This window comes from Thamnophis elegans, chromosome 9 (genome assembly GCF_009769535.1).
Source record: "Thamnophis elegans isolate rThaEle1 chromosome 9, rThaEle1.pri, whole genome shotgun sequence".
Classification (NCBI taxonomy): domain Eukaryota; kingdom Metazoa; phylum Chordata; class Lepidosauria; order Squamata; family Colubridae; genus Thamnophis; species Thamnophis elegans.
The window spans coordinates 29,697,319-29,722,150 of NC_045549.1; the positions used below are offsets into that span (position 1 = coordinate 29,697,319).

Consider the following 24,832-nt stretch of genomic DNA (forward strand, 5'->3'; position numbering starts at 1 on the left):
ATTTCTAAAGGCTGTTAGGCGCTGTGCTTTTGATTTCATACAAAAATATGAACATAAGCATCATAGATAATTGCTTATAAAACCAATCTTCCATATAGAAAATTTATTTTTCACAGTTTACATTACAATTTCCAATTAATTTGATACACAATGTCCAATATATGGAACTGCCAACAATATTATTTAATATATATTTCAATACTTAAAAACAATACAACATTATTTATTAAACATTAATAGAGAAAATAATTTCAATAATTATTTTCAATTGTTTATACAAAATGTGCAGAAAGTTTTAACAAGTCATGTAGCATATTAGCCTGCAGATGGCATTACATTTCTATAGTTCTGTAGAAAATCATCATGCATTACAGAAATACAAAATTGAAATAGTAGGGTCAGAGTTAAAGATGGACATAGTTTACCCTCGAAGGATGGCTTCACTTACATTCTGGATATTGATCTGCAGATCCATTTTGTAATGGTTAAAATCTTTGGCAAGTTCATAACCTTGATGGTAGAATGTGAACATGCCCTGAAAAAACGACAAGACCTAAAACACAATAAGATTTTTCTTTTTAGCTTAAATGGCAGAGGAGTGATTTCTTTTCACTTTCTTTTACTTTCCTCTTAGTTTTAAATAAATTAAGTCCTGCCTTCAATGGGACTTTACAGCATATCAAAGAATTCCACTGTTTAGTCACTAAAAATAACAAGCTGAACATTCATAATTCACAGAATACTGTAATTAAATGTTCTTCACTAAAATAGCAAAGTACAGCACAATGCAAATGTTTAGTTATTTCTAAATCTACTTTTACTTGTTTTCTATTCTAAAATTTATTTTCTTTCAGAAATGTTTTTAATATTCTACTTACAGGTTCTACAAACTCAAATTTCTTTCTTTCTTGTATCTCTTGAAGTTTACACACATATACAAGTAACAGTTCATAGAAATGTTTTCTGTTTTGCTCTATTTGGTAGTCTGCCTGCATTAAAAAAAACACAGTTTTGTTTTTTTAAGATTCAGATTTTCTATACAGAAATTTATGTTGAGGATCACAATGTAACACAGAATCATTTGCATTAATTTAAAAGTAATTATACACACCAAACTTTATGGCCAAAGGTTTTCAGGTGGCAATAGTTAAAATTCTCTAAAATGTTTTACAGCAAATGAGGGGAAACTGACAAATTAATAGACACTTATCATAGTTTAGCCTTAAACTATATTTTGTTTTCCTCAATGAATTAAACCAAATAATGGTAAAGCATTGAAACAGTGTATTAAAGAGGTATAATTTCCACCGAAAACTGACTATCAGACCTCATATTTCATTTTATTAAAATGCATAACCTGCATTCACATAATAAATTTCAATGACTAACATATAAAAGACAGCAATCTAATATACTTGCATTTTGAACCCTGGAAAACACACATATAATATGAATACTGGTACAGTGTTTCCCTGTCTTATTTTCGGGAAAACATGATACCACTACTTATATTGTATGTGTATTTTCCAGGATTCAAAATACAAGTAAAATAAGACAGGGTCTTATTTTCTTTTGACCCCCCCATCCCCCCAAATAAGCCCTTGGCCTTATTATCGGGGAGGTCTTATTATTTTTGAGGTGTAGGTGGTGGCGAGCCTGCTCACCTCATGGCAGCTATTGTGTATATTTTTTGGGGAGGGCTTATTTTCGGGGAAGGGCTTATTTTAGCGCATGCGCTGGAAAGCCCGATTGGGTTTATTATCCGGGGAGGTCTTATTTGGGGGAAAACAGGGTAGGTGTCAGGTGCAAGGAACCAGTAACCGAAGTAGAGTTCAAAGCACTGCAATTTTATTTCATGCTACCTATACGCAAGAATCTGATCTAGTAACAGTGAAGCCAAATTGGCACTAGATAAAGAGTTAATGGAATTCATGAGGGGGGCTGCTTAGGTCTCTTCTGGGAACGTAATAACTCCAAACTGATAATGCATTTGACCCTGCTATGGGCTCTGCCTGGTCATCTTCTACATTAGGGACTATACGGCAAATTAATTGTGCTTATTAAACAAATAATATTTATTATCAATAGAAAGTCTCAGGTTTCAGCTATTTATTCCCTGCTTCCAACTCAGAATGGAAAAACTGCTGCTAGCAACTTATTTCAAAAGTATTATTATTGCAAATGCTTACAACAGATAGAGGTTTGACACTATAGTGTAAGTGATACCTCCAATATTTGTACTTCTTTCTTCTTAGCTGACATGTTTAAATGTTTCTCCAGTGAACTATAGTTCTTTTCCGTTTCTTTATCAAACCTCTTTTTTTCTTCCTAAAATATTTTAAATGTAAAGATAAAGAAATATTATATTATTTACACATGAAACATAAACTTTGTAAATTGGTTGGTTTTTGTCATTTTTAACATGTATTATTATAAATACATGTTTTGCAAAAATGAAATTTTGATTTACAAGAATACTGCAGTTTATAACAAAGCTGCAATATCTAAGTTTGGTATAAGTTGTTTTTGTTCAATAAAATATAAAACATAAATGAGAGGCTATCAATTTTTTTGAAATCACTTTGTAGGCCTTAGTTAATAGATGGAAGAATCTGGGCAAGTTTGCAAACAGTTCTGAATAGAAAAGCAAAAATGCAGTGCTGTGGTGGCACAGTGGTTAGAATGCAGTATTGCAGGCTAACTCTGCCCGCAGCCAGAAGTTTGATCCTAATGGTTCAAAGTTGAGTCTGCCTTGCATTTTTCCGAGGTCGGAGAAATGAGGACCCAGTGTTGGAGCCAGTGTGCTTACTCTGTAAACCGCTGAAAGAGAGTGCTGTAAAGCAGTGCGAAATGATATATAAGTCTAAGTGTTATTGCTATGTAAGAATATATAAAATATTTAAATATTAACTGAACTTAATGCACATGTATCTATAAAGTACTGAAGAAACTATAATCTTCAACTTAAAAGATAAAGATAAAAGATAAAATGGAAATGAAGCTACAAAAGCAAAAGTAATTTACAAACCTTACTGCTCCCAGTTGTTCTTTTCTGAATTTTTCCAGAGGCTTGATAAGAGTTTCAGTTACACTTAGGGCCTTTCAAGGAAGAAGAAAATAAATACAAGTATACTTAGATTATTCCACAGTAGGAAGAAAACATTATACTGTGTTTTCCAAATGAAAATATCATGTTTAAAAAATAAATCCACATCAACTTCTATTAATAAACCTCCACTGACACAAGAAAAACAGTATACAACTTCAAATAGTTTTGGCTCGGATATACATCCCTATGTTCTAGTAACTTTTTTTGGGCAATAATGCATTTATGATATATATCAAGTGCATCAGAACATATTTTGCTTAATTACTTATAATGAGGCACAACTGAATCTCTGGAATGACATTTGCTACATGTTCCAGATATGTCCCCAGTCTGCTGTTTTTTAGAAGACCCACAAAGATATGGCTTTTCATCCAAGTTTTTGTTTCAGACAGTTGCCATTTTGTATGTCTATCCTTTATGTTTTCTTAATTTATTGTAATTCTTTGTTTGATCATTGTGAAGCACCCAAAGTTATTAAGTTGGATGGCATATACATGTAATAAATTATGGTTGGTCACAGAGTCAGCCAGATGTTTATAGACTGGATTTGGCATTTTTATCCACTTTTCGAGTCCTTCCCAAGAACCTGGGATAGATATGTAGTGTTAAAAGTATTCCAATAGGATGTAAGATGTTCCAAATAAAGCTGCCTTTAGCAATTGAGTGATGGTAGATTCTATCAATACTGGTAGAAAATATTCAAGTGGCATTCTAGATGTTTTGGGAGTGCAGCCAAGGCACCTATCACTATTGGTACTATCTTTGCTTTCTTTTGACACAATCACTCTTCTTCTATTGGTAGATGTTTGTAGTTTGTACCTTCTCTTCTATTCTGCTATGTCCAGGTACTGCAACATCCATTATCCAGGCCTTATTGCCTGACTTATTGACAATTATTAAGTTTGGGGGGATGATGATGATGATGATGATAAAGATTAGGCAAAAACTTTCATCTCTATGGCTAAATAAATATAGATAGCCTTACTCACACTTAGAGAGCCATGTGATAGATTTAATGAATGAAAGTAAACATTCACATTGTTGAAGTGGATTTTATTATTGTCTGGAGAATTCTGTAACACTTGGAAATAGATTTGGGGTCTCTGTTTTGAAGATGAACCTTGCCTCAGTTTTTTAAAATAACTGGTTATACTGTTGATTTCTTTCTGAATGTTTTTAGGAAGACTATTCTCACAATTCTATGCAGGTCTAAAAAGAAAAGTGTCTCTCAAGTTTAGCTCAAATCAGTGACCAAACAAAAATAGCCAAGATTTGGCGGAAGGGAAGGGTTACAACATAAAGATATAATTTGCCACTGCTTTTTCTGAAAATTTGCCCCCTTCCTCCAAAATTCCCTGGTAGTCTTTAGCCTGATCCTCCTTAATTTCTCTGAGAAATGTCAAATGCCAAGAGTAAGAAGCAAACATGGATTACTTTTATTTAAATGTGTATGAGACAGCAATTACATTTTCCCAGTTGCATGGAATAATTACCACATGAAAACAGAGAGCAAAGAATTTCTCTATACATTTTATCAAGCAATTGACGATCTTACAAAAGTACATATTTGCATTGTAAGAGTTCAACTCAAACAAAATTTCACATTTCTTTCTTTGTTCTAAGATGGGTATAAAATACTTTCCAAGCATTCGGGTGTAAATGTTTGCATAAGAGAGACGTCTTTGTCAGGAATCACATAACAAAAATTCATGAAATGAAACAGCAACTTTAGACTGACAGAAACTCCCACTGAATCACCTGTCATATTACTAAAACTTATTTTGAATGGTGCAGTGAAGTGCTAAAATATTTTCACTAGTGAGAAAATGCATAATGAACTTCTGATCTGTACTTTCTGTATATTCTCAAAGGAAAGGTTGATAGATCAGTCCAACATTCCAAGTTAGGTTATATTTGGAGGACACCAATTTGCAAGGATTATCTGCTTCAAAGTTTTTTCAAATGATTTCATTGCTTGGGTAGGAAACTATAGAAACACGAGAAAGGACTAGCTATAGAATGATAGGAACAGTACTGTAATCTCAGACCTGAAGATAATATTGATTGGGGAATGTCTGGTTAAAGTGTGTAAAAACTACTACCAATACAGCTTACTGAGCCCTAAAGCAACCTACATGATCTGGGTTCAATGAATGCATAGACCCTGATGCTTTTTGGAGTTCTCCCATCCAAGTATTAACCAAGCCCAATCCTTCTTGGTTTCTGAATGCAGACAAGCTTGGCCAAGTATTGTTATATGTTGAAATTTTTAGAGAAATTAGGTTAAATTAAAAGATTTTCTTCAAGAGATTCAAATGGATATATAAGAAACTTTCGGAGTTTGAACACTAATGAGAAATATGCAGAACTGACAGTTTACATACTGCTATATTTTATCAAATAGAACTCACCATTATTTCTCTTTGTTCTTCTAAATTTTTCAGAAAGTTAGAGAATTCATGAAGGGATGCATCTGTAACAGGAATAAATATCAGATACTATATGCAACAAATAAAATAGAAAAGATTAAAATTTGAGATTTCATATAGGTAGTCCTCCACTTACAAACATACTAAAGCCTGGATTTTTTTTGTTATAATGACATTCATAAATCAAGGCAGCCAAGTGATCTGATTTTATGTCTTCTTTTGCAGTGGTGCAGTGGTGGGTTTCAAAAAATTTTGGAACCTACTCTGTGGGTGTGGCCTGCTTTGTGGGAGTGGTTTGCTGGCCATGTGACCGGGTAGGAGTGGCTTGGCAGTCATGTGACTGGGTGGGAGTGGCCAAGACGATGTCACTGAATTCTTTGCCCCAATGGATGAACTACAATAAGATTAAAATAAGTACAAAAATAAATAATACTAACTGCAAAAGAAATAAAATAATATTGGATTCAATTGTGGTTGTAAGTTGAGGACTACAGGTAACAAAAAGGACCTCTGCTTTCAACCAACAATGTACAGTCTTTTCAGGAAGGATGAGAAACAGGAAAGATATAAACAAACAGGAAAGATATAGTCTTTCATCCAAGAACTTAGTTCAAGAATGAATGTCATAGGTAGATTCCCAGAGCAATACAGCTTTCCTTTTTCTGAAATTTAGTTTTCTGTTCCAAAAAACAGGAATATATGAATTAGGTTCAGTACTTAGGTAGGTCCAAGTAGCTATTCAAAAGTTAGTGATTAAAAGCAATGGTAAAGCAAGATATGGAATTAAAACTAGAAATATTTTGTTGGCTATTTGAAAGGGAGTAGACTCACAAAATTTTTAAACCAAAATTTTGGGCTCAAATGTGATAATTAGTTCTCTCCCTCTTTCCCTCTCTTGGGGCACTGCTCGCTATGCACAGTGAGCCCAGGAGCAGTAGTTGCCGCTAGCTACCCTGCGCCGCCATCATTAGCTCCCTCTCAGGCCGTCAGCTGGGCATGCAAAGGGGGAGTGGCGACAGCAAGGACAGCCGAGTGGGGGGTGAAGAAGAGCCGAGCTAAGGGGAAAAAAGATCTGTTGGCGGGGAGCGGGGTGGGTCGCTCCATGGCGGGAGCCTTTTATTATTATTTTCTTTTCCTCTCACAAGAGTCACACCGACAGCAGCAGTGGCAGGAGGAGCAACAGCCTGGTGTGCGCTCCTGATCCAGCCTGCCTGAGGAACAGGAGAGGAGTTTGGCTGTTTAAAAGCCTCGTGTGGAACTCCTCTCCTATTCCTTCTTTTGCTGCCTGAACAGCCATGCAGGGTGCAAACCCTTGTCTTTCACAGCCCCCTCGTTTCCAATTGGGGGGATCCATGGAGAAGGACAGAAAAGATGGGTTTTTCTCCCCCCCCAATTGGAAACGTGGCAGCTGTCAAAGCAAGGGAGTGCACCCCATGCGGCTTGTTCAAACAGAAGAATTAACAGGAGAGGAGTTTGGCCATTTAAAAAGCCCCGTATGGAACTCCTCTCCTGTTCCACTTGCTGTTTCAACATGACACAAGGGGTGCGCTGCCTTGTCTTTCACAGCTGCCTCGTTTCCAATGGGGGGGGGATCCATGGAGATGGATGGAAAAGATGAATTTCTTCCTCTCCCCCATTGGAAACAAGGTGGCTGTCAAAGCAAGGGAGTGCGCCCCACGTGGCTTGTTCAAATAGAAGAAGAATTAACAGGAGGATTCATTGGACAAGCTAATGGGCATACGCTGCTCTCTCCTCTCACAGCCGCCTCATTTCCAATGAAGGGGGTGGGGAATCCATGAGATTTCCTACCTCTGCATGGATTCCCCCCCTCCTTCTGCATGCCCACCAGCCAAAACCTCCCAGAAGGCTTCTGCTGGTGGGCGAGTGGGAGGGAGGGGCAGGCCAGGGGAGGGAAGGTCCTTTGGTGGCGGCAGGCATCCTAGAAACTGCCTGCCTGAAGTTGCTTTTCTGAGCAATGGGGAGACAGAGGCCGGGACGGGTATACAGGGCCAGGGACGGGGCAGGCTTACTTCCGGGTCCGGTGACCAACCGGCTTGCGAGAACCAGTGGGGACCGGCAGCAACCCACCCCTGCAGTGGTGGTTAAGCAAATGCCAAGGTCATTAGCAAGCCCCACAGCTGTTAAGCAAACACCATGGTTGTTAAATAAATCCATATATTCCTGTGCATGTTTTTCTGCTAGAAATAAACTAAGAAGGATAGAAACTGGCAAAAAATATATATATTGCAAACCATGGTCATGTAACCACAGAATACAGGTCCCCACAATGCACAATGCAGTCATGTAACTATAGTATATGTGTATTCACAGGCACTTTGGAACCAGGCCATAAGAAGCTTTTGGGGGATCTGTTGAAATTTCAAAAGGCTGCTAACGGATTGGTTGTTAAACAAGGACTACCTGTATAAATTTTCTTATACTGACATACCTATGTATCTTTCATCATCTGTTTCAGCCTCACCAATACATTCAAACCTGAAATCTCTCAGTGAACGAGCAAACTTTCTTTGGGCAGCTGAAAGATCTAAAAAGAAAAAAGAAAATGCATGATAGTGCTTTTCAATTTTATTAAAGAATTAATACGTAATTAAGGTACAACAAAAAAACTAAATTTTAACTCTTCATTATTTAAAGAACTTTCTATGTTTTTTTAAAAAAAATTTGTTCGGATAACTGTATTGATTAAATAAACTTATGGTATTATAATCTTGTATATAAGTGTGAGAGGGAGAAAGTGGGTGAAAGAAAAATATTTCACACTGATATTTACTGTTCAGTAACTTTTGAAGCTCTCTGGACAAAATATATACCTTAATTGTATTAATATATGTATATTCAATCATCTATAGAAATTCCATGAGGGGATAAATGGAACAGAAATTTGAATTGTGATAAAGCAGGGTGGATAAAAACCAATGATTTTTTTTTCTATTTAAATTGATTTTTTTATTTTATCAAATTTATTTTAATAAAATGCTTTTGCAGTAAAAATCTCGACAGTTTTCTAATTAAGACACATTAATAATTTAGTTTATTCAGCATGAAATGGAGCTTAGTTGTGTAGCATGCTATATATTCTGCACTACTGGGACTGTTGGTGAGTCAACAGCAGGTCAGAAGAGGAGCCGCTGGAGGACAGAGATGACAGTTGCTCTTTAAAAATATTATTTAAACCAAGTTTATTTAAATCAAGCCTTTTTACTAGTGATTTAAATCATGATTTAAATCGACTTGATTTAAATCAAAACCACCCTGTGATAAATATGTGAATGTATTATGAATTAGGTAGCAAATCGGATGTAGTTGTCAAGGCATCAGGTTAGAAACTGGAAGAGCTGCCTTCGGCACAAAGCAACTATATGACTTCTTTTAGACTTAAGAAGGAGGCAATGCACTTCTGAAAAACCTTGCCAAGAAAACTACAAGGAAAATTTGTCAAGGCAATCTCTAAGAATTGGACATGAGTGAACGGGAAAAACACATTAATAAAAATACATTTAAAAAGCCCTTTTATTGACTAAAAGCATCATTTGTAATTATCTGGTGATACTATTAATTCAGTTTGGCTATATTAAGAACTTGTTCATTACTTCCCCCTTAAATTGTTCTCTGGCTCAGAATCACATGTATTTAACATTCACAATTCATCAGAGGTCAGCTGCTCAGAAGCACACATCAAGTGGAAGCTTTATGAAGTATCCTTAAGTATATCCTATAGTGTATGTACAAACCACAGCTGTCTTAAATGTCATTTTGAGAATGAAAAATGGTGGGGCTAGAGAATGAATCTTTCTCTTTGTAAAATGCCTTGTCCTGTCAATGTTGGTAGAATTAGTCTTGATGGCTCTTTGATCCCATTCAAGGGGCCATCAAGACCACCCCACCAACACTGACAAGCCATAGAATGAAAACAATTATACTCCCTTCTAACACTGATAACATTACCGTATTTCTTTTTGTTCCAAAAGGCACATTAGGGCTTATTTTTCCAGTTAAGGCCTATTTTTGAGCTGCTGACAATCTTAAATGAGACTTGTTTTGGAGGTAGGGTTTATTTTCCAGTTAGGTCTTACCTTCAGGGAAACAGGGTACCTACTTCAATAATGAAACATACAAGAAAACAACTAAGCTCAAAGAGCATCAAGGACACACAATTCAACCCTCAGCAACAAATATTCTGTTCTGTCGATATCACTATATTTGTAGTACACAATCTCATAGATTAGGCACTGAGTGCCACAGACATATTTATTTTAAAAATGCAGCCAGTCGTAACTGCCAGCTGAAAGCTGTAACAGCCATATAACACTAGTGTTGTGGGTACTGCATTGGTTTACACTTTATAGTAAAGATTTTGGTGCAAATCAAAAGGCACTCTAGTAGTGTCTTCTGAAGTAAGAAGGCAACTGAAATTATCTTGCCTTTTAAATATAGTTGTTTGAACAGTTAGATATCTGTCAAAAAGATGGTATGTAGGAATACCCTAACATATATAAACTATGCCAAGTATTTTATAGAATTTAATAGTTTAAATTAGAGTTGAACTTGTTGAATATTTTACCTTGAAAAATCTCCGATTTTTTTCATAGACGGCAAAATTCCTGACATTCTGCCATGTTATTATACTACACAGACTTAAATTCCATGCTGCCATGGCAATCACACCCATACAGATTTTTTTGCTTACTTAAAACAATTGATTTATTATAATTTGTGCTCATGAAATTCAGATTCCATAAAGGAAACAGTGTAAAATATTACACATTTTAACATCAATATTTCTTTCTTATTACAGAATTTTTAGCTTCTGTTGTGAAGTATGCATGTAAATAATGAGATGGAACAAGAGCTATACATAAAAAAGCTAATAATTTCTGAATTGCAACAAGTTTCACAGCAACGAGTTATTTAGATCAGTTTAAGAACTCCACTCAAGGAGAATCTTCACATTCTGATGAAATCTTTTCCATTGTTGAATAGCAATTAGATTTGTATTTTTACTTACAATCAACCGTAATCTATATAATTTCACCTAATCCTTGTACCAACCTCTAAAAACACTGGAAGCAATTTTGTACAACTAAATGTGATCTTTATGATAATCAACAAAGCTGTCTTGTTTTTATGTGTTTATGGTTTAATTTACATAAGCCACCTTGAGCCATTGGAGAGGTAGTACAAAAATAAAAAAAAATAGCTATCAATAAAACTGAATTATAAAAATGTTTTCTGTTAATAATAACAGGTCATCTTAATTATAATTAAGAAAACATTTTTGCATATGAAGTTCTTAATGGGGTACATCCTAGAAGACCATCCTACGGTATCTATCGAGCTCTTCTCAGCAGGCAGATACATTTTTAATGTCATTCTTAATTAATCTTAACATTATATAGTACAAGCACTTTTTCAAACAATTTTGGGACCAAAATATAATGGCATTTTTGGTCAAAAGCAGTGACTGAATTTTAGTCAGATACATATTAGAGGAATGTAGCCTCAATATTGATGTAATCTATGTTAATTCAATTGTCCCAGTCATTATAGGACCAGCCATATTTAATATTAACTGCAGCTTCTGAACATAGGCAAAGGTAGCCAAACACATTACACTATACTATCAAGTTTATTAGTTTATATATAACTAAACCAGCTCATGGTTCAAATGTGCACTAATATTATCCATAGTTAATAGAACATAAATTCCATATTTTTGACAATACATTTATTTGGTCGTATTCAAACAATAAAAAACTACAATAAACTCATTCGCCTAATTATAGCAGTTGGTATTAAAGGTTTTGCTAGGGGGGGGAAAGCAAAGCGAAACCAAATAAGAAATATAGCCTATAATTATATTTATACAAGAGAGAATAAGTGCCAATAATGCAATAAATACAAGATAAGTCTCCAACAGCAAAGAGTGAAAAGTAAACATACAAGAGATTGTCTTTCGACTCAAAACTGCTGACCTGAGTTTTCCTTCCTTATGGATTGTGCTCATGGGACTTTAACAGAGCAAAGGGCATCAGTTGTACTTCAGGAAAACAAGAGAAACACTGAAAGTGCAGGGTGTGGATGTTGGTGAAAGAGAGAAATGAGAGTGCACTGGAAAACCAAAGTGCAATCATGCCTGAAAGACACGAGGTGAAAATAGATGGTGGAGTGATTCAAAAGCCTCAGAAGCTACCACAGCTGACAAAGTAGTAACAGAATCCTATGCAAGAATCTTCCACAGATGCAGCTTAGCTAAAGTCAGCTAGCAGCAATTAATTGTATTCTCCCCCTATAAACTGATAAGGACTGTGTCAGCTTCTGCTTTGCTGTTGCTTCAGCTGCCATGAAACGGGGAGGGGGGGGGCGTGTATGTGGGAGGGATTTAATTGATGTGCTGGAGGAATGTTCTAGGATGTACCAGTCGTTGGGATTACGCATGCGTACGTGTTTCCCGCCTGCATCAACGGCCTACACATTCCATCTTCGGCCTGTCTTTTTGAAGTTATCTCACACCTGACATTTGAAGGACTTATGATTGGACTGGAGCTTTGATCCTAAGGGGGGGGGACGGGTTTTCCTATATATCAATTGCTTTCGCGCCATATTATTCAGATCTTGCTTCACTACTGCTCGCTTACCATTTATAATTAGTAAAAGTACTTTGGATTTCCAACCCATGGAGTCTCTTAGTCTTCTTTCCTAATTATGGAGTGGAGTGGGCCCAGACAAGAAGCAAGATCTGAATATATCCCTTTCCAGGAGATTTACGTCTACCGAGAAGGGAAAGAATGTCTTCTCCGACCAGAGAGGAGGAGGGCGCAGCTGGAGGGGATTCCAGTGAACTAGGACCTCCCGACCTTTCTTTACACCAGCCCAGCCCGTCTGACCGACCTTTGCACGAAGATTTATTTCAACTGCAAATTTCCAGTCAGCCTGAACCTTCCCCCCCACCCCGTTGGTCAATTTCAGCGGGGCAAAGAGAGATAGAGACAAGCTGGAATGCTGGGCTCACCCAAAGACCACCTCCACAAACTTCGCTGGAGCCAGGTGCTGTGAGAAAACTTCAGGCGAGTGAAGTCCCTGACTATTGGAGCCAAAGGTACTGTGGGGAAAGCAGAGGGGGGCGATGAAGGAGAATGGAGAGGCTATCAGCACCGGGGCCCGATGAGAAAACCCCAGCGGAGTGAATTACCTGATTATTGGGGTCAAACATTTTTGGAAGAGAGAAGGGGGGAGGAGGAAAGAGACTGGAGAAACTGGCAACGTTACCCACGCCAGGATTCTCCCCCCCCCTCGGCCCGTGTCTCCCCCTGCGGCTAGAGGTTTCGCTGATCAAAGAGGACCTCCCCCCCAGCCTCCCCCCCGAAGACATCGAATGGCTAAAATCCCTCCCTTGCCTGTACGTTTTAAGGGGGATTCTACTAGCCTTCCCTCCTTTCTTATGCAAGTGTTTAACTACATGGAAATTTATGGCCGGGACTTTGAATCTGACACTTTAAGGGTCAGAATGATTCTTTTATCTTTGGATGGTGAAGCGGCTACGTGGTCGACTGCTTTGCACATGTCTGGGTCTCCCCTCTTGGGGAATTTCAACCGTTTTATGGAGGCTTTCCGTCAACGTTTTGATGACCCATTAACTGAGAAGCGGAACAAATTGAAGTTTTTAACCTTCGACCAAGACGATAGACCTGTCGCCCAATACATCCAGGAATTTCAGTGTCTCTCACAATACATGAGAGGATGGGGGGAGGACGCCCTTCTGGACAGATTTGCCGAAGGGTTGAACGCAGACATTTATCAACAATGTGTCAATCGTAACCTGCCAAGACGCTTAATCACGTGGTTTGAGCATGCTGCAGACGCCGAGCTTGACTTAATCCGTCTGCGTTATGCCACTGAAGAAAGAAGGAAGCGGAAGGAGTCAGAGAAACAACTCAGAAAAGGGAGCAATTACCAGGCTACTACTAATTCCAGCAGCACTTAATGAAGTGTAAGTACCAGAAAGAAGGGGGTAAGATAGGGATAAGTATCAAGAAACAGATTCCCCAGTCCTTAAAGGTCACAGCTAGGAGCAGGAAAGTGTACATTTTGTATAATAAATCAACTTTGCATAAATATCAAAGGAATGCATTCAGTGTCCTGGTCTGAGGTTTATGCTATTACTTCTAGAATGGGTCTTTTGTAATTTTAAGTTTATGTGGTTTGAGGTTTGAGGTTTATTGGTTTTGTATGCCGCCCACTCCCGAAGGACTCCGGGCGGCTCACAATAAACAGAGGAGGGAATAAATAAGACAATACAAACAATTTTAAAATCCACAACAGTTACAATTAAGACGGGGCTGGGTGCTTTAACAGCCCCCAGCCTGCCGAAACAGCCAGGACTTAGTAGCTTTACGGAAGGCCGGGAGGGTAGTAAGGGTCCGGATCTCCACGGGGAGCTCGTTCCAGAGGGCATGTGTATATCTATTTGTTCGATTTATTTAATCATTCATCTCACATATGTGGCTCACAAAGTTAAAACACACAAAATACAAAAAATAGCCAACATGATACAATAACTATGAAAATACATAAAATTTTGATCTGTGGAAGTGAAATCTAATTTATTATCAATATAACCATTTAGCAGGCTCCATACAATCATTACCAGATTCCCAAAACGATGGCAAAAACAAATCTTAAAGTCCTTCCTTAGATGCCAGTCTAAATTGCAGGGAAATGAGGTTACAAAGAGCAGAAAAGGCTCTCTTCTTGGGTCCCATCAGATAAACATTCCTTATTAGATGTACCATGCCTTTCTGGCCATGGGATGGATATATGTAACCGGGATGTGGTCCCTCACTATCAAATATTTTTAAAAGTGTAATTATTTCTCCTGTAATTTGATTAAAAATATGTATTGACTGCTTTTTTAATTTTTGGTTATGTAATTATTATTTCAGAAAATATCACAAAAACATATAGATCTCACATTATTTTCCTTCTAAAATGAATAGACTATATGAAAGCCATAATTAACCTTAAACACACATTAAGAATTTTCTGCCAACAACAGATTGTTGTAAACATGTTTCCTCAAGTCACATTTTAGCAAGTACTCAGCCCTGTTATATCTTCTTTATTTTATCTGTGGAGTCATAATTTTCTATTAAGCATACTGACAAGAAAAAAGCTAAGCGTTTCATGGTTCAGGTGAAGAGAACAGAAGGTGTAAGAATGGGAATGTTTTAAAAGTGCTTGTTTCAAAATTGAGAACTGTTTTATTACTGCCTGCCTGCAGTAATTGCTCTACTGTTTTCAAATTATTTTCTATAATGGCAATAGTACAAACATGCATGTTGTATGTTTGTGTGCCTATGAGTTATAGATATGCTGTTATACAATTGAGTTCTCAACATGCATGTCATTTCATTGTTTTGTAGCAAAAGCAAATGTAGAACATTGCCATTATGCAAACCTAAGCTAAGCATTTATGAAGAAGCTTAAAGCTTACTGGCCCCAAAATTGTATTTCTACTACAGGTAGTCCTCAACTCATGACCACAGTTGAGTACAATTCCTTTTCCTTTGTTAAATGAAACAATTAAGTGAGTTTGACCCCATTTTACAACTTTTCTTGCCGCAGTTGTTAAGTGAATCACTGAAATAATTAAATTAGTAACACCATTGTTATGTGACTCTGGCTTCCCCACTGACTTTGTCAGAAGGTCCCAAAAGGTGGTTATGTAACCACATGCCAATTGCCAAGTATCCAAATGTTGATCACATGACCATGGGGATGCTGCAACAATTCCGAGGGTGAATATTTGTCATACATCACTTTTTTCAGTTCTGTTGTAACTTCAAACAGTCACTAAATGAATGACTTTAAGTTGAGAACTACCTCTATACTGTTGCTACAGAAGCTATACTGAAATTAATTATTATTACCCATTTCATTAATCATTAACCCCAATATTTTTTTTAGACTAGTAAATATCATAGTATTTTAGCATACTGCCTGCCTTTATGACCTTAAGTTAGCTTTTACAAAAATATGGAAGCTATATACTTGCTTTGGTGGAACCCTAAAAATATTTACCTTCTTTAGAAAGAATAGATTCAACTCAAAATATTCTAGTGAAACAGTCTGAGTTAATATATAAGATTTTGCACCTAAAATTTTTGCAAGACTATATGTGAGAATTGACCTTACCAACAACAAACATGGTAAATATACAATTAAAGGCTAAGGTAACTGTTTTAGTTGAAATATCAAGGACCTATTAGAAATGCATGACAGTAATCTGCAAATTGTGTGTCCCTTAATAGGGACCTTGATATAAGATATGATACTTCCCACACAAGAGTTGGGTGTCTTCACAGGCTGCCAAGGGAAACATCCAGAAAATAAAAGGGATGGCAACCTCTGTTCGAAAGCTGAAAATGGAGCTGAATAAAACTTGTTCTATGGGAATGCTAAAAGAGAACAAAGAATGCTGTAATTGTAGATTGTTATAATCCTCTTAATTATAGCTCATCAAATTCTCAATGCAGTTAACTACATTTTTCTCAAATTGCACAAATGGCAAAGTTAAAGCAAAACATATTATCAGTTCAAATCATTACTTAGCAAGCTTGCACTTTATCAAGGGCAATATTTTCTTTCTTCTTTCAAGTATGATTATTTGTGATCAAGAGTTATGGAATGGCTAGAAGTAGATAGTAAGGACATCTTTGAATTTATAACCCCTAAAAAAAGGAAGTGCCATAAAACAAAACATATTTGTTTTATTTGCTTGATCATCCAATTAGATTTTATATCAGTAATCAATAAATAGCAGAGCATTTCAAGGTTATAACTTTCCCTTTTTTGCTGGCTAGTAAATGTTATTTAGCAAATATTATTTACATATTTATTTACTGGATTTATATCCCTCCAACTCCATGAGATACAATAAACTTACAAACCTCCATATTCTAACACAATTTTATGAATGGTAAAAGCATATGCAATAAATCTAAAATCAGCATCCGCAGTATCAAAACATCCTTGGAAAAAACTAGATATATTATAACAATTTATAAAATAATTGCGATTCACCTAAATAATAACCATTGCACCTACCAAATTTATTAACATAAAGAAAACCACATGGTTCAAAATAAACCAATGCCAGCAAAATTATGTGAATTACCAAAGGTCCTCTGAAACCATCCATTTTATGGATGGCAATTTGAGAGGCTATTTTATAAAACCATTACACACACAAAAATTGTCCAGTTTCCCTTTGTCATTTGCTAAAATGTGGGATCCTCAAGCTTTTTTCCCATGAGATATATAACGTACTAGCAGAAGATGGCTGGTGCTAGCTTGAGGCTAAGACATAAAGAACTCTATAGATCAAAACCAGAATTCTGAATTGCACCTGGAAGCCTATTAGCAAGACCCAAGTGCAGATATTAAGTCCTTCTGGTTGACTTTGCCATGGATATTTGTCATCTTTTGTACCAACTATAACTTCAGGTGGTCTTTAGAGCAGCAGTATTCTAATTGTGTGATGATGAAGTCATGGATGTCTATTGCAAAAGTTCACATGTTTTAGTCTAGTCACAACTAGAGCATCAACCAAAACTATGCAAACAACTGCTCAGCCACAGCCTATACTTGCCTCAGTGGTAGTCTGAACTCAGGAGAATCCCAAGTTGTGAACTTCCTTCTTTGGGGCAGCCTTTCTCCCTTAAGACAGAAGTTGGCCATAAATGTTATTATGCAAACAGTAACCCAATGTTACTTGAGTTTAACTTCATCCTGTTTTCTCCTATTCAGATCTTTAAAGCCTGCCGGCAGTGGAAAAAGATTTCCATAGCGCTGCTAATTTTGCTTAGGATCACACTGTAGATCTGGATATTGCTGATACCACCCCATAGCAACAGATGATCTCTTCCATTCATTAGTTGTTAAATAACAGGACAGAATAGACTGAACACTGACACAACCTGCGTAAGTAGTAAAAAGCCAATGATTATTAGGAAAAAGCTCAGTTATGATTAGGAATTAAAAGGAAGGTACTGAAACCTAAAACTTGTGAAATATATAACCATTTGTAACTAAAATGTCACTTTGCACAGAATGCTGTGGCACAGGTTGAGTGCAGCTTATTGTGTCCATGTAATATCACTGCTCCACAAATTGCACTGGCTCCCAATAGGCTTCTTAATACAATTCAAGCTACTTGTAGAAGTTGAGCAGGATGAGCCCAAGAAAGGGATCAAGCACATCATTTGTCTTGAGCTCCTTTCTGCCCACAAGAGATCTAACTCCAGCCCTCCTTGCATTCCGTTGACTCTTCTCTACTGCCATTCTGCTTTGACCATTAGTGGTTCAGATTTTTGTAGAGAGTACTAGCGTGTGATAAACCTTTATATTCATTTGAACTGCCTAAAATTCTGATTTCCTGCACTTGCCAGTAGTGGTTATCAGAGCAAGATTGGGTTAGTTGTGGGACCACTTTTTCCCTAGATAATCTACCTCCCCCACATTTTTGTATCTTTTATTTTTCCATAGAAGCAAGATTGGGTTAGTTGTGGGACCACTTTTTCCCTAGATAATCTACCTCCCCCACATTTTTGTATCTTTTATTTTTCCATAGAAGCAAGATTGGGTTAGTTGTGGGACCACTTTTTCCCTAGATAATCTACCTCCCCCATATTTTTGTATCTTTTATTTTTCCATTGGATAACTTTCTCAAAATTGACTGAAAACTACGTACAGCTGTCAAAATTGATATTAACATTTCACATTTCAGTTACATTAGCTAAAAATGCTGGTAGCCCAGCTATAAAGATGTTGCCCACAGGAAAAACAAAAATATTTGTTGCAATATTATTTATTATACAAATCAGTCATACACTGCCAAAAACATATGAATTACTTTTGCTAAACTTTTGCCAGAAAAAGAAACCAAAGGTCCATGCAATGAGTCAAGACAGAAAACAAACCTATTAACAACTTCCAACTGATAATGCTACTTTATAACTTCCAATTCTTTATATGTAGTTCTTATAAATAAAATTATGCAATTCTGATAGTCTTTCTGATAAAATGGCTTATTTCATTCCCTGTCAGGACCCACTCTGCCCTAAAAAATGTCTTGTTTGTTCAATAACTTTTTCAGTAACTAATGTACTGAAATTTAACCAATTGCCTTACAGAAGCTGAACATTCAGGTTTTGGAAGGCATGGCTCCAACTAAACCTGTCTTGAAGACCTGAGTGGTTTGGTGATTCATCTAGATTGTACCTAGTTTTCTGAACTGCCTTGGGCACAATATGTTTTTCTATAAGAACCATTATTTGTATAATCATGTATGTTGTCCTAAGACATGTGATGAATAGGCAGCAATATACAAGATGGGAACAGCGGGAAGAACAAACTGCTTTTAAATTGTTGTGATGTAGGACGGAAGTGCATCCTCACAATGAGATCAGTCAACTCTCTATGGGGATTCTCAGTCAACCAGGTCATAGTTGTCCCAAAAGTGCTTTTCAAAAGGTAACTGGATTTTGTTTTTTTCCTTGAAGACATTTTCCTTCTCATTCAAGAAGTTTCTTCAGCTCTGAAGAAGAGCTGAAGAAACTTCTTGGATGACAAATGAAACCTTTTCAAGAAAAAAAACAGAAGCCAGTTGCCTTTTGAAAAAACACTTTTGAGATAAGTTAACTATTTAATTTAGCTTTAGTCTCATTTGCATTAATGAGCTAGATTTTTATCTTAGCTATTTTATATTAAAGTCTGAGAGAATTCTGCAAAGTTTAAACCTAGCAGCCAAGTTCTAACCTAGCAAATCTAACTATGTAAAGTTGGAGACTGGAGCCTGACAAATTGGGCAGGTTCTTTACTCTTTAGAAATATTTCATATATATTTTCAACTGTAATGTAAAAATTTCTAAGACTTTTGTGGAAGTGAGGATTGAATAATTATCCATGAAGAGTTGCCAGGCATAATGCAACATTAAAGCTGTGCCACTTTTTCCTAATTGCTTGTTATCCTGGAAAAGCACATAAACATTTTACCTAGGCACTTTTAATAACTACCTAATCTAATTCCATAAAAGTCTGCTTACGACTGCAGCTAATTTCTCTCCTCTTTTCAATATTTAAAATAAGGTTGACAATTGTTAATCCGAAGCCACTGCCAACTAAGAATGTTACAAGCTTTTATAGAAAGTTCCAGGTAATATTGGTATCTATTCAGAATGTTGTAGTATATATTCTATCCAGAGTGTATTACCTGACATGCATAAAGTTTACTTGTTTATATTATGTTATTTAATTTGTATACTTGCCCAAATCACAAAATGTGTCTCTGGACAGCTGACATTCATTTTAATACAAAGATAAAAATAAGCATAAAAGAACCACAGCAAGCCAATGTAAATCAGCACTAATGCCAAACCGCAACATATTTAAATTTCAATTGCTTAGGAAAAAAATAACTTTTAAGACTGAAGATCAGCAGAGTCGAACAATTCAAATTCTGGGTAGTATGTTGTTCCCAAGGACAGGCATATCTTCTCAGTTCCATTAAACAGCTTGCCCACTCTGCCAAATTTCATGGAATTGGCTTAAACTAATTTAAAGGCTTCTTTTAAAATTCTTTTTTTAAAGGAACAACTTAAAATTGGGGAGAAATCTTAGTCTACATTTCTGACTTATCTTTCTTATCTTCCACTGGAAGCAAAGCAAAACAAAAACATTTTAACTAGGCACTTTTAATAACTACCTGATCTAATTCCATAAAAGCTAACTATTATTATAGTTAAATGACAGATTGAATTTGTGTATTATGCAATTAAAATTTTGTGGACAGATCCCAATTAAGCTGAGTTTACACAAGATATTAGAAACCATGGATTAACTAGCTTCACATCACATTCATATCAAGGGGTTCCCAAACTGTTAGGCATTATTACCCAGAGCATTACAAGCAACTTAGAGGAGGTATCCATTTTTACAGTATATTTAGCAAGATAGCACAAACAAAACAAGGAATAAAGTTTAAAGCAAAAAGCAAAATCAAATTTTGAGATATGGCTAAACTTGTGAGTCTTGCAGTCTGACAGAATAATAGAGCAAACACAAAATAATATTGTAACATTTTGTGTAAACCTTGTGTTTCTTTATTGTATGTCTGACAATACATCAGATGAGGAAGTCCTGCTTTTATATCTGCAGATAAGAAAAAATATCTGCAAAATCCAAGGCAGAATCATGGGTTTAAATTTCGCCTGCCTGCCTGCCTGCCTGCCTGCCTGCCTGCCTGCCTGCCTGCCTGCCTGCCTGCCTGCCTGCCTGCCTGCCTGCCTGCCTGCCTGCCTGCCTGCCTGCCTGCCTGCCTGCCTGCCTGCCTGCCTGCCTGCCTGCCTGCCTGCCTGCCTGCCTGCCTGCCTGCCTGCCTGCCTGCCTGCCTGCCTGCCTGCCTGCCTGCCTGCCTGCCTGCCTGCCTGCCTGCCTGCCTGCCTGCCTGCCTGCCTGCCTGCCTGCCTGCCTGCCTGCCTGCCTGCCTGCCTGCCTGCCTGCCTGCCTGCCTGCCTGCCTGCCTGCCTGCCTGCCTGCCTGCCTGCCTGCCTGCCTGCCTGCCTGCCTGCCTGCCTGCCTGCCTGCCTGCCTGCCTGCCTGCCTGCCTGCCTGCCTGCCTGCCTGCCTGCCTGCCTGCCTGCCTGCCTGCCTGCCTGCCTGCCTGCCTGCCTGCCTGCCTGCCTGCCTGCCTGCCTGCCTGCCTGCCTGCCTGCCTGCCTGCCTGCCTGCCTGCCTGCCTGCCTGCCTGCCTGCCTGCCTGCCTGCCTGCCTGCCTGCCTGCCTGCCTGCCTGCCTGCCTGCCTGCCTGCCTGCCTGCCTGCCTGCCTGCCTGCCTGCCTGCCTGCCTGCCTGCCTGCCTGCCTGCCTGCCTGCCTGCCTGCCTGCCTGCCTGCCTGCCTGCCTGCCTGCCTGCCTGCCTGCCTGCCTGCCTGCCTGCCTGCCTGCCTGCCTGCCTGCCTGCCTGCCTGCCTGCCTGCCTGCCTGCCTGCCTGCCTGCCTGCCTGCCTGCCTGCCTGCCTGCCTGCCTGCCTGCCTGCCTGCCTGCCTGCCTGCCTGCCTGCCTGCCTGCCTGCCTGCCTGCCTGCCTGCCTGCCTGCCTGCCTGCCTGCCTGCCTGCCTGCCTGCCTGCCTGCCTGCCTGCCTGCCTGCCTGCCTGCCTGCCTGCCTGCCTGCCTGCCTGCCTGCCTGCCTGCCTGCCTGCCTGCCTGCCTGCCTGCCTGCCTGCCTGCCTGCCTGCCTGCCTGCCTGCCTGCCTGCCTGCCTGCCTGCCTGCCTGCCTGCCTGCCTGCCTGCCTGCCTGCCTGCCTGCCTGCCTGCCTGCCTGCCTGCCTGCCTGCCTGCCTGCCTAACATCAGCATAACATCATTCCTGGAGTTGATGTTGACTATCAACATATTTGTTAAACTATTTTATTTTTTATTTTTTAAATAAAACATCAATCGTTGTATGCTAAAGTTCTACTTTTTTCACTAGGAATCCATCAAAATATTAGAAATTGTGAATTTTTCAGGTATAGGATTTGTACAAAATAATTATGTAATACTGAAAAGAGAAATCTATGAAATCTACACTTGATCTGCAGCCACAACTGCACAAAAGGGCAAACAACATTGGATTTATTCTGTTTATAATACAATATTCAGAGGTCTATCTATTTAAAAATAGCATTACCAAGCAGCACAACCATGCCTGTGTTTTATAAACAATTATGTATTTGTTTATTTATTTACTGTTTAGCCTGCATTTATTATTTTTAAAAATAACTTGTTGGTGAGCATACTTAATATGCCCTTCTTCTATGATTTGCTCCAGAACAACAACCTGGTGAGGTGAATTGAGCTGAGAGAAGAAGGTGATCAGCCTAAAGTCACTCAACCAGCTTTAATGGTTTCCTAGTTTCTAGCCTAGTTCCTTAACCAGTATACTTCACTACACAAAACTGTTTATTAACTTGAAAAATTTGTAAAATCCTTTTACAAATGCCACACAGAGACCCTAATTTAAAAGCTTTTGCTTTCTCTTATATGCAATTTGTAATAGCCACAGCCTATTTCATTTTATCATTCAGCATGCAGTCCCAGTGTCCTAGTCATCTCTTGGCTGGATTACTGCAACACGTTATAGTACAATTACTTGAAAGGTATTTGGAAGGTACAACTGGTACCGAATGCAGCAGTGCAGATAGTTCTGGAAATCCCTCTAGTGGCAAATATAACACTGCTGTTCCACACTGGTTGCCAATTTGCTTCCAGGTCCAAGGTTATTACCTATAAAGCTCTTTACGGCATGGGTTCAGGATATCTAAGGAGCGATATAACCTAAATAAGATTAACCCATCCCACTCGCTTTAACAGAAGACACCTACTTTGGATTCCATCTGCCAAAGGATTTGAGTTAGCAGGTTCCAAGAGAAGAATCTGCTTTTCCACCCTTTTGAATACTTCCCTCCTGCTCACATTCCTTATCTTTTAAAGCAGCCTAGCTTGGCTCTGCCAGTTATCCTAGATCCCTGGCCTATAAGGACATTCTAAGCTGGGGTGGCTGACAGGATGTAAGGTGATGAAATGTTATGAATTATATTAATATAGACCTGTGCTGGCGAGCCTATGGCATGCATGCCACCTGCAGAGCAGCAGCAGAAGCCCTGGCCCTGGCCCTGCAGGGAGAGTTGCCCAGGATGTGAGGACTAGGAGGCACGTGAGTGGGGGGAGGGGGGCAGGCACTCACGCAAAAACCCCTCCGGCTGGGCAAAGCACTACTCACCGACCCAGCAGTATCTTGAAGCCACCAAGCCATGCGAGTGCCAGTCCCCCCACTCACGCAGCTTGGCGCCTTTGGGATACCAATGAGTCGGTGAGTGGTGCTCTACCCAGCTGGACAGGGAGGTTGCTGGGTGGCTGCTCTCTTGCGAGTGGGCTCCCAAAGAGGCTGACTCCAAAATAATAAGCCCCCTCCCCGATAATAAAGCCAAGGCCATATTTCAGGGGCCAAAAGTAAATAAGACCTTGTCTTATTTTCAGGGAAACACGGTAGGTAAAACAGAAGCAACAACTGCTTAAAAAAGAAATTGTACAGGAATTAAACTGAATCTGAAAGACTGAAGTAGCATTTTCTGAAATACAAATAAATGCTTGAATATCCTCAAAACATCAAACAAATACGAAGATAAAATAAAGAAGGCAAAGAATATCAGAAGAACTCCACAAACTGAACAAATTCTGTAGGCTAGGAAAGACTTTTTCTAGTTATTCCAGACATGGAAGGAAGTATGACTGTACCAATTTTCTTAATCTAGTGTCAATATATATTTCACAATGATTTCACCTAAGATTCTACTCATTTGAGATTCCAAAGAGATTTATCCATCTAATGACACAATCCAAAAGCTCAACAGCTGATCAAATCTTTCCAATTAGAGCACTATAATAGTTTTTAAGAAGCAGCATTCCAATGACACCAATGAGGAAAATTGTATGGAATAAAGAAAAACCAAGCAAAGCATAGAATTTCTTGCCAAATCAAAATAAACCCAAACCAATTGTTTCCAAATAAATTTGGAAAAGTCTATACTTCACATTAGGATAGTTGGGTGACAAAGCAAACTTATTTCCAGTCTTAAGATAATCAATAAATCAACTGAAAATTAAATAAAGTTAAACCCAGAAACAATTAGGAAAGCAATGACGTTTATTTCTGGAAGAAAATAAGATGTTCAAAATACTTGGATCACAACAGAAACTATAAACTGAGACAAAAATTACACAACTTTTTTGTTTATAGAAAAAAACCCAAGAATACAAATATGTCTAGAAAGAGCTATCTTTAGCTTTTTTTATTCTAAAACTTTTCTTCTCCCAATTTTTATATGAATGATACTCTCATTATAACAAAAACATATTGCTTTCTTAGTAAAGAAAATGAAAGTGTTAATGCTTTAAAAATAAGCTATTAACTCATTTCTGCTGAAAGAAACAAGAAAATATTTTAAACAATCATTAGAACCTGCAGCTAAATAAATATACATTTCTTCATTAAGAGTTAATATTAAACTAGCCTCAAAAAAGCTCATTAAAATGCCTTTGATAATGTTGATAAATTGACCGTTGGCTTACCTGAATGGTCGTTCTCTAGGCACTGCGGGAGTGTCCAAGCACAGTGTCCAAGCACAGCTTGCTGCCCAAGGATTGAGTTTAAGATTATTGTAGCTCTGCCTCTT

The 24,832-nt window shown here is 38.2% G+C and overlaps 1 protein-coding gene across 1 annotated transcript in view; it reads right to left on the minus strand.

Annotated features, from left to right (window-relative positions):
- The window catches only part of ARHGAP10 (Rho GTPase activating protein 10), a 107,670-nt gene that overhangs the window by 67,062 nt on the left and 15,776 nt on the right, over positions 1–24,832 (minus strand). The window contains 6 exon segments of the mRNA XM_032224074.1: positions 449–553; positions 879–989; positions 2,227–2,330; positions 3,030–3,099; positions 5,521–5,582; positions 7,988–8,083. Coding sequence (XP_032079965.1) covers positions 449–553; positions 879–989; positions 2,227–2,330; positions 3,030–3,099; positions 5,521–5,582; positions 7,988–8,083 — 548 coding nt within the window.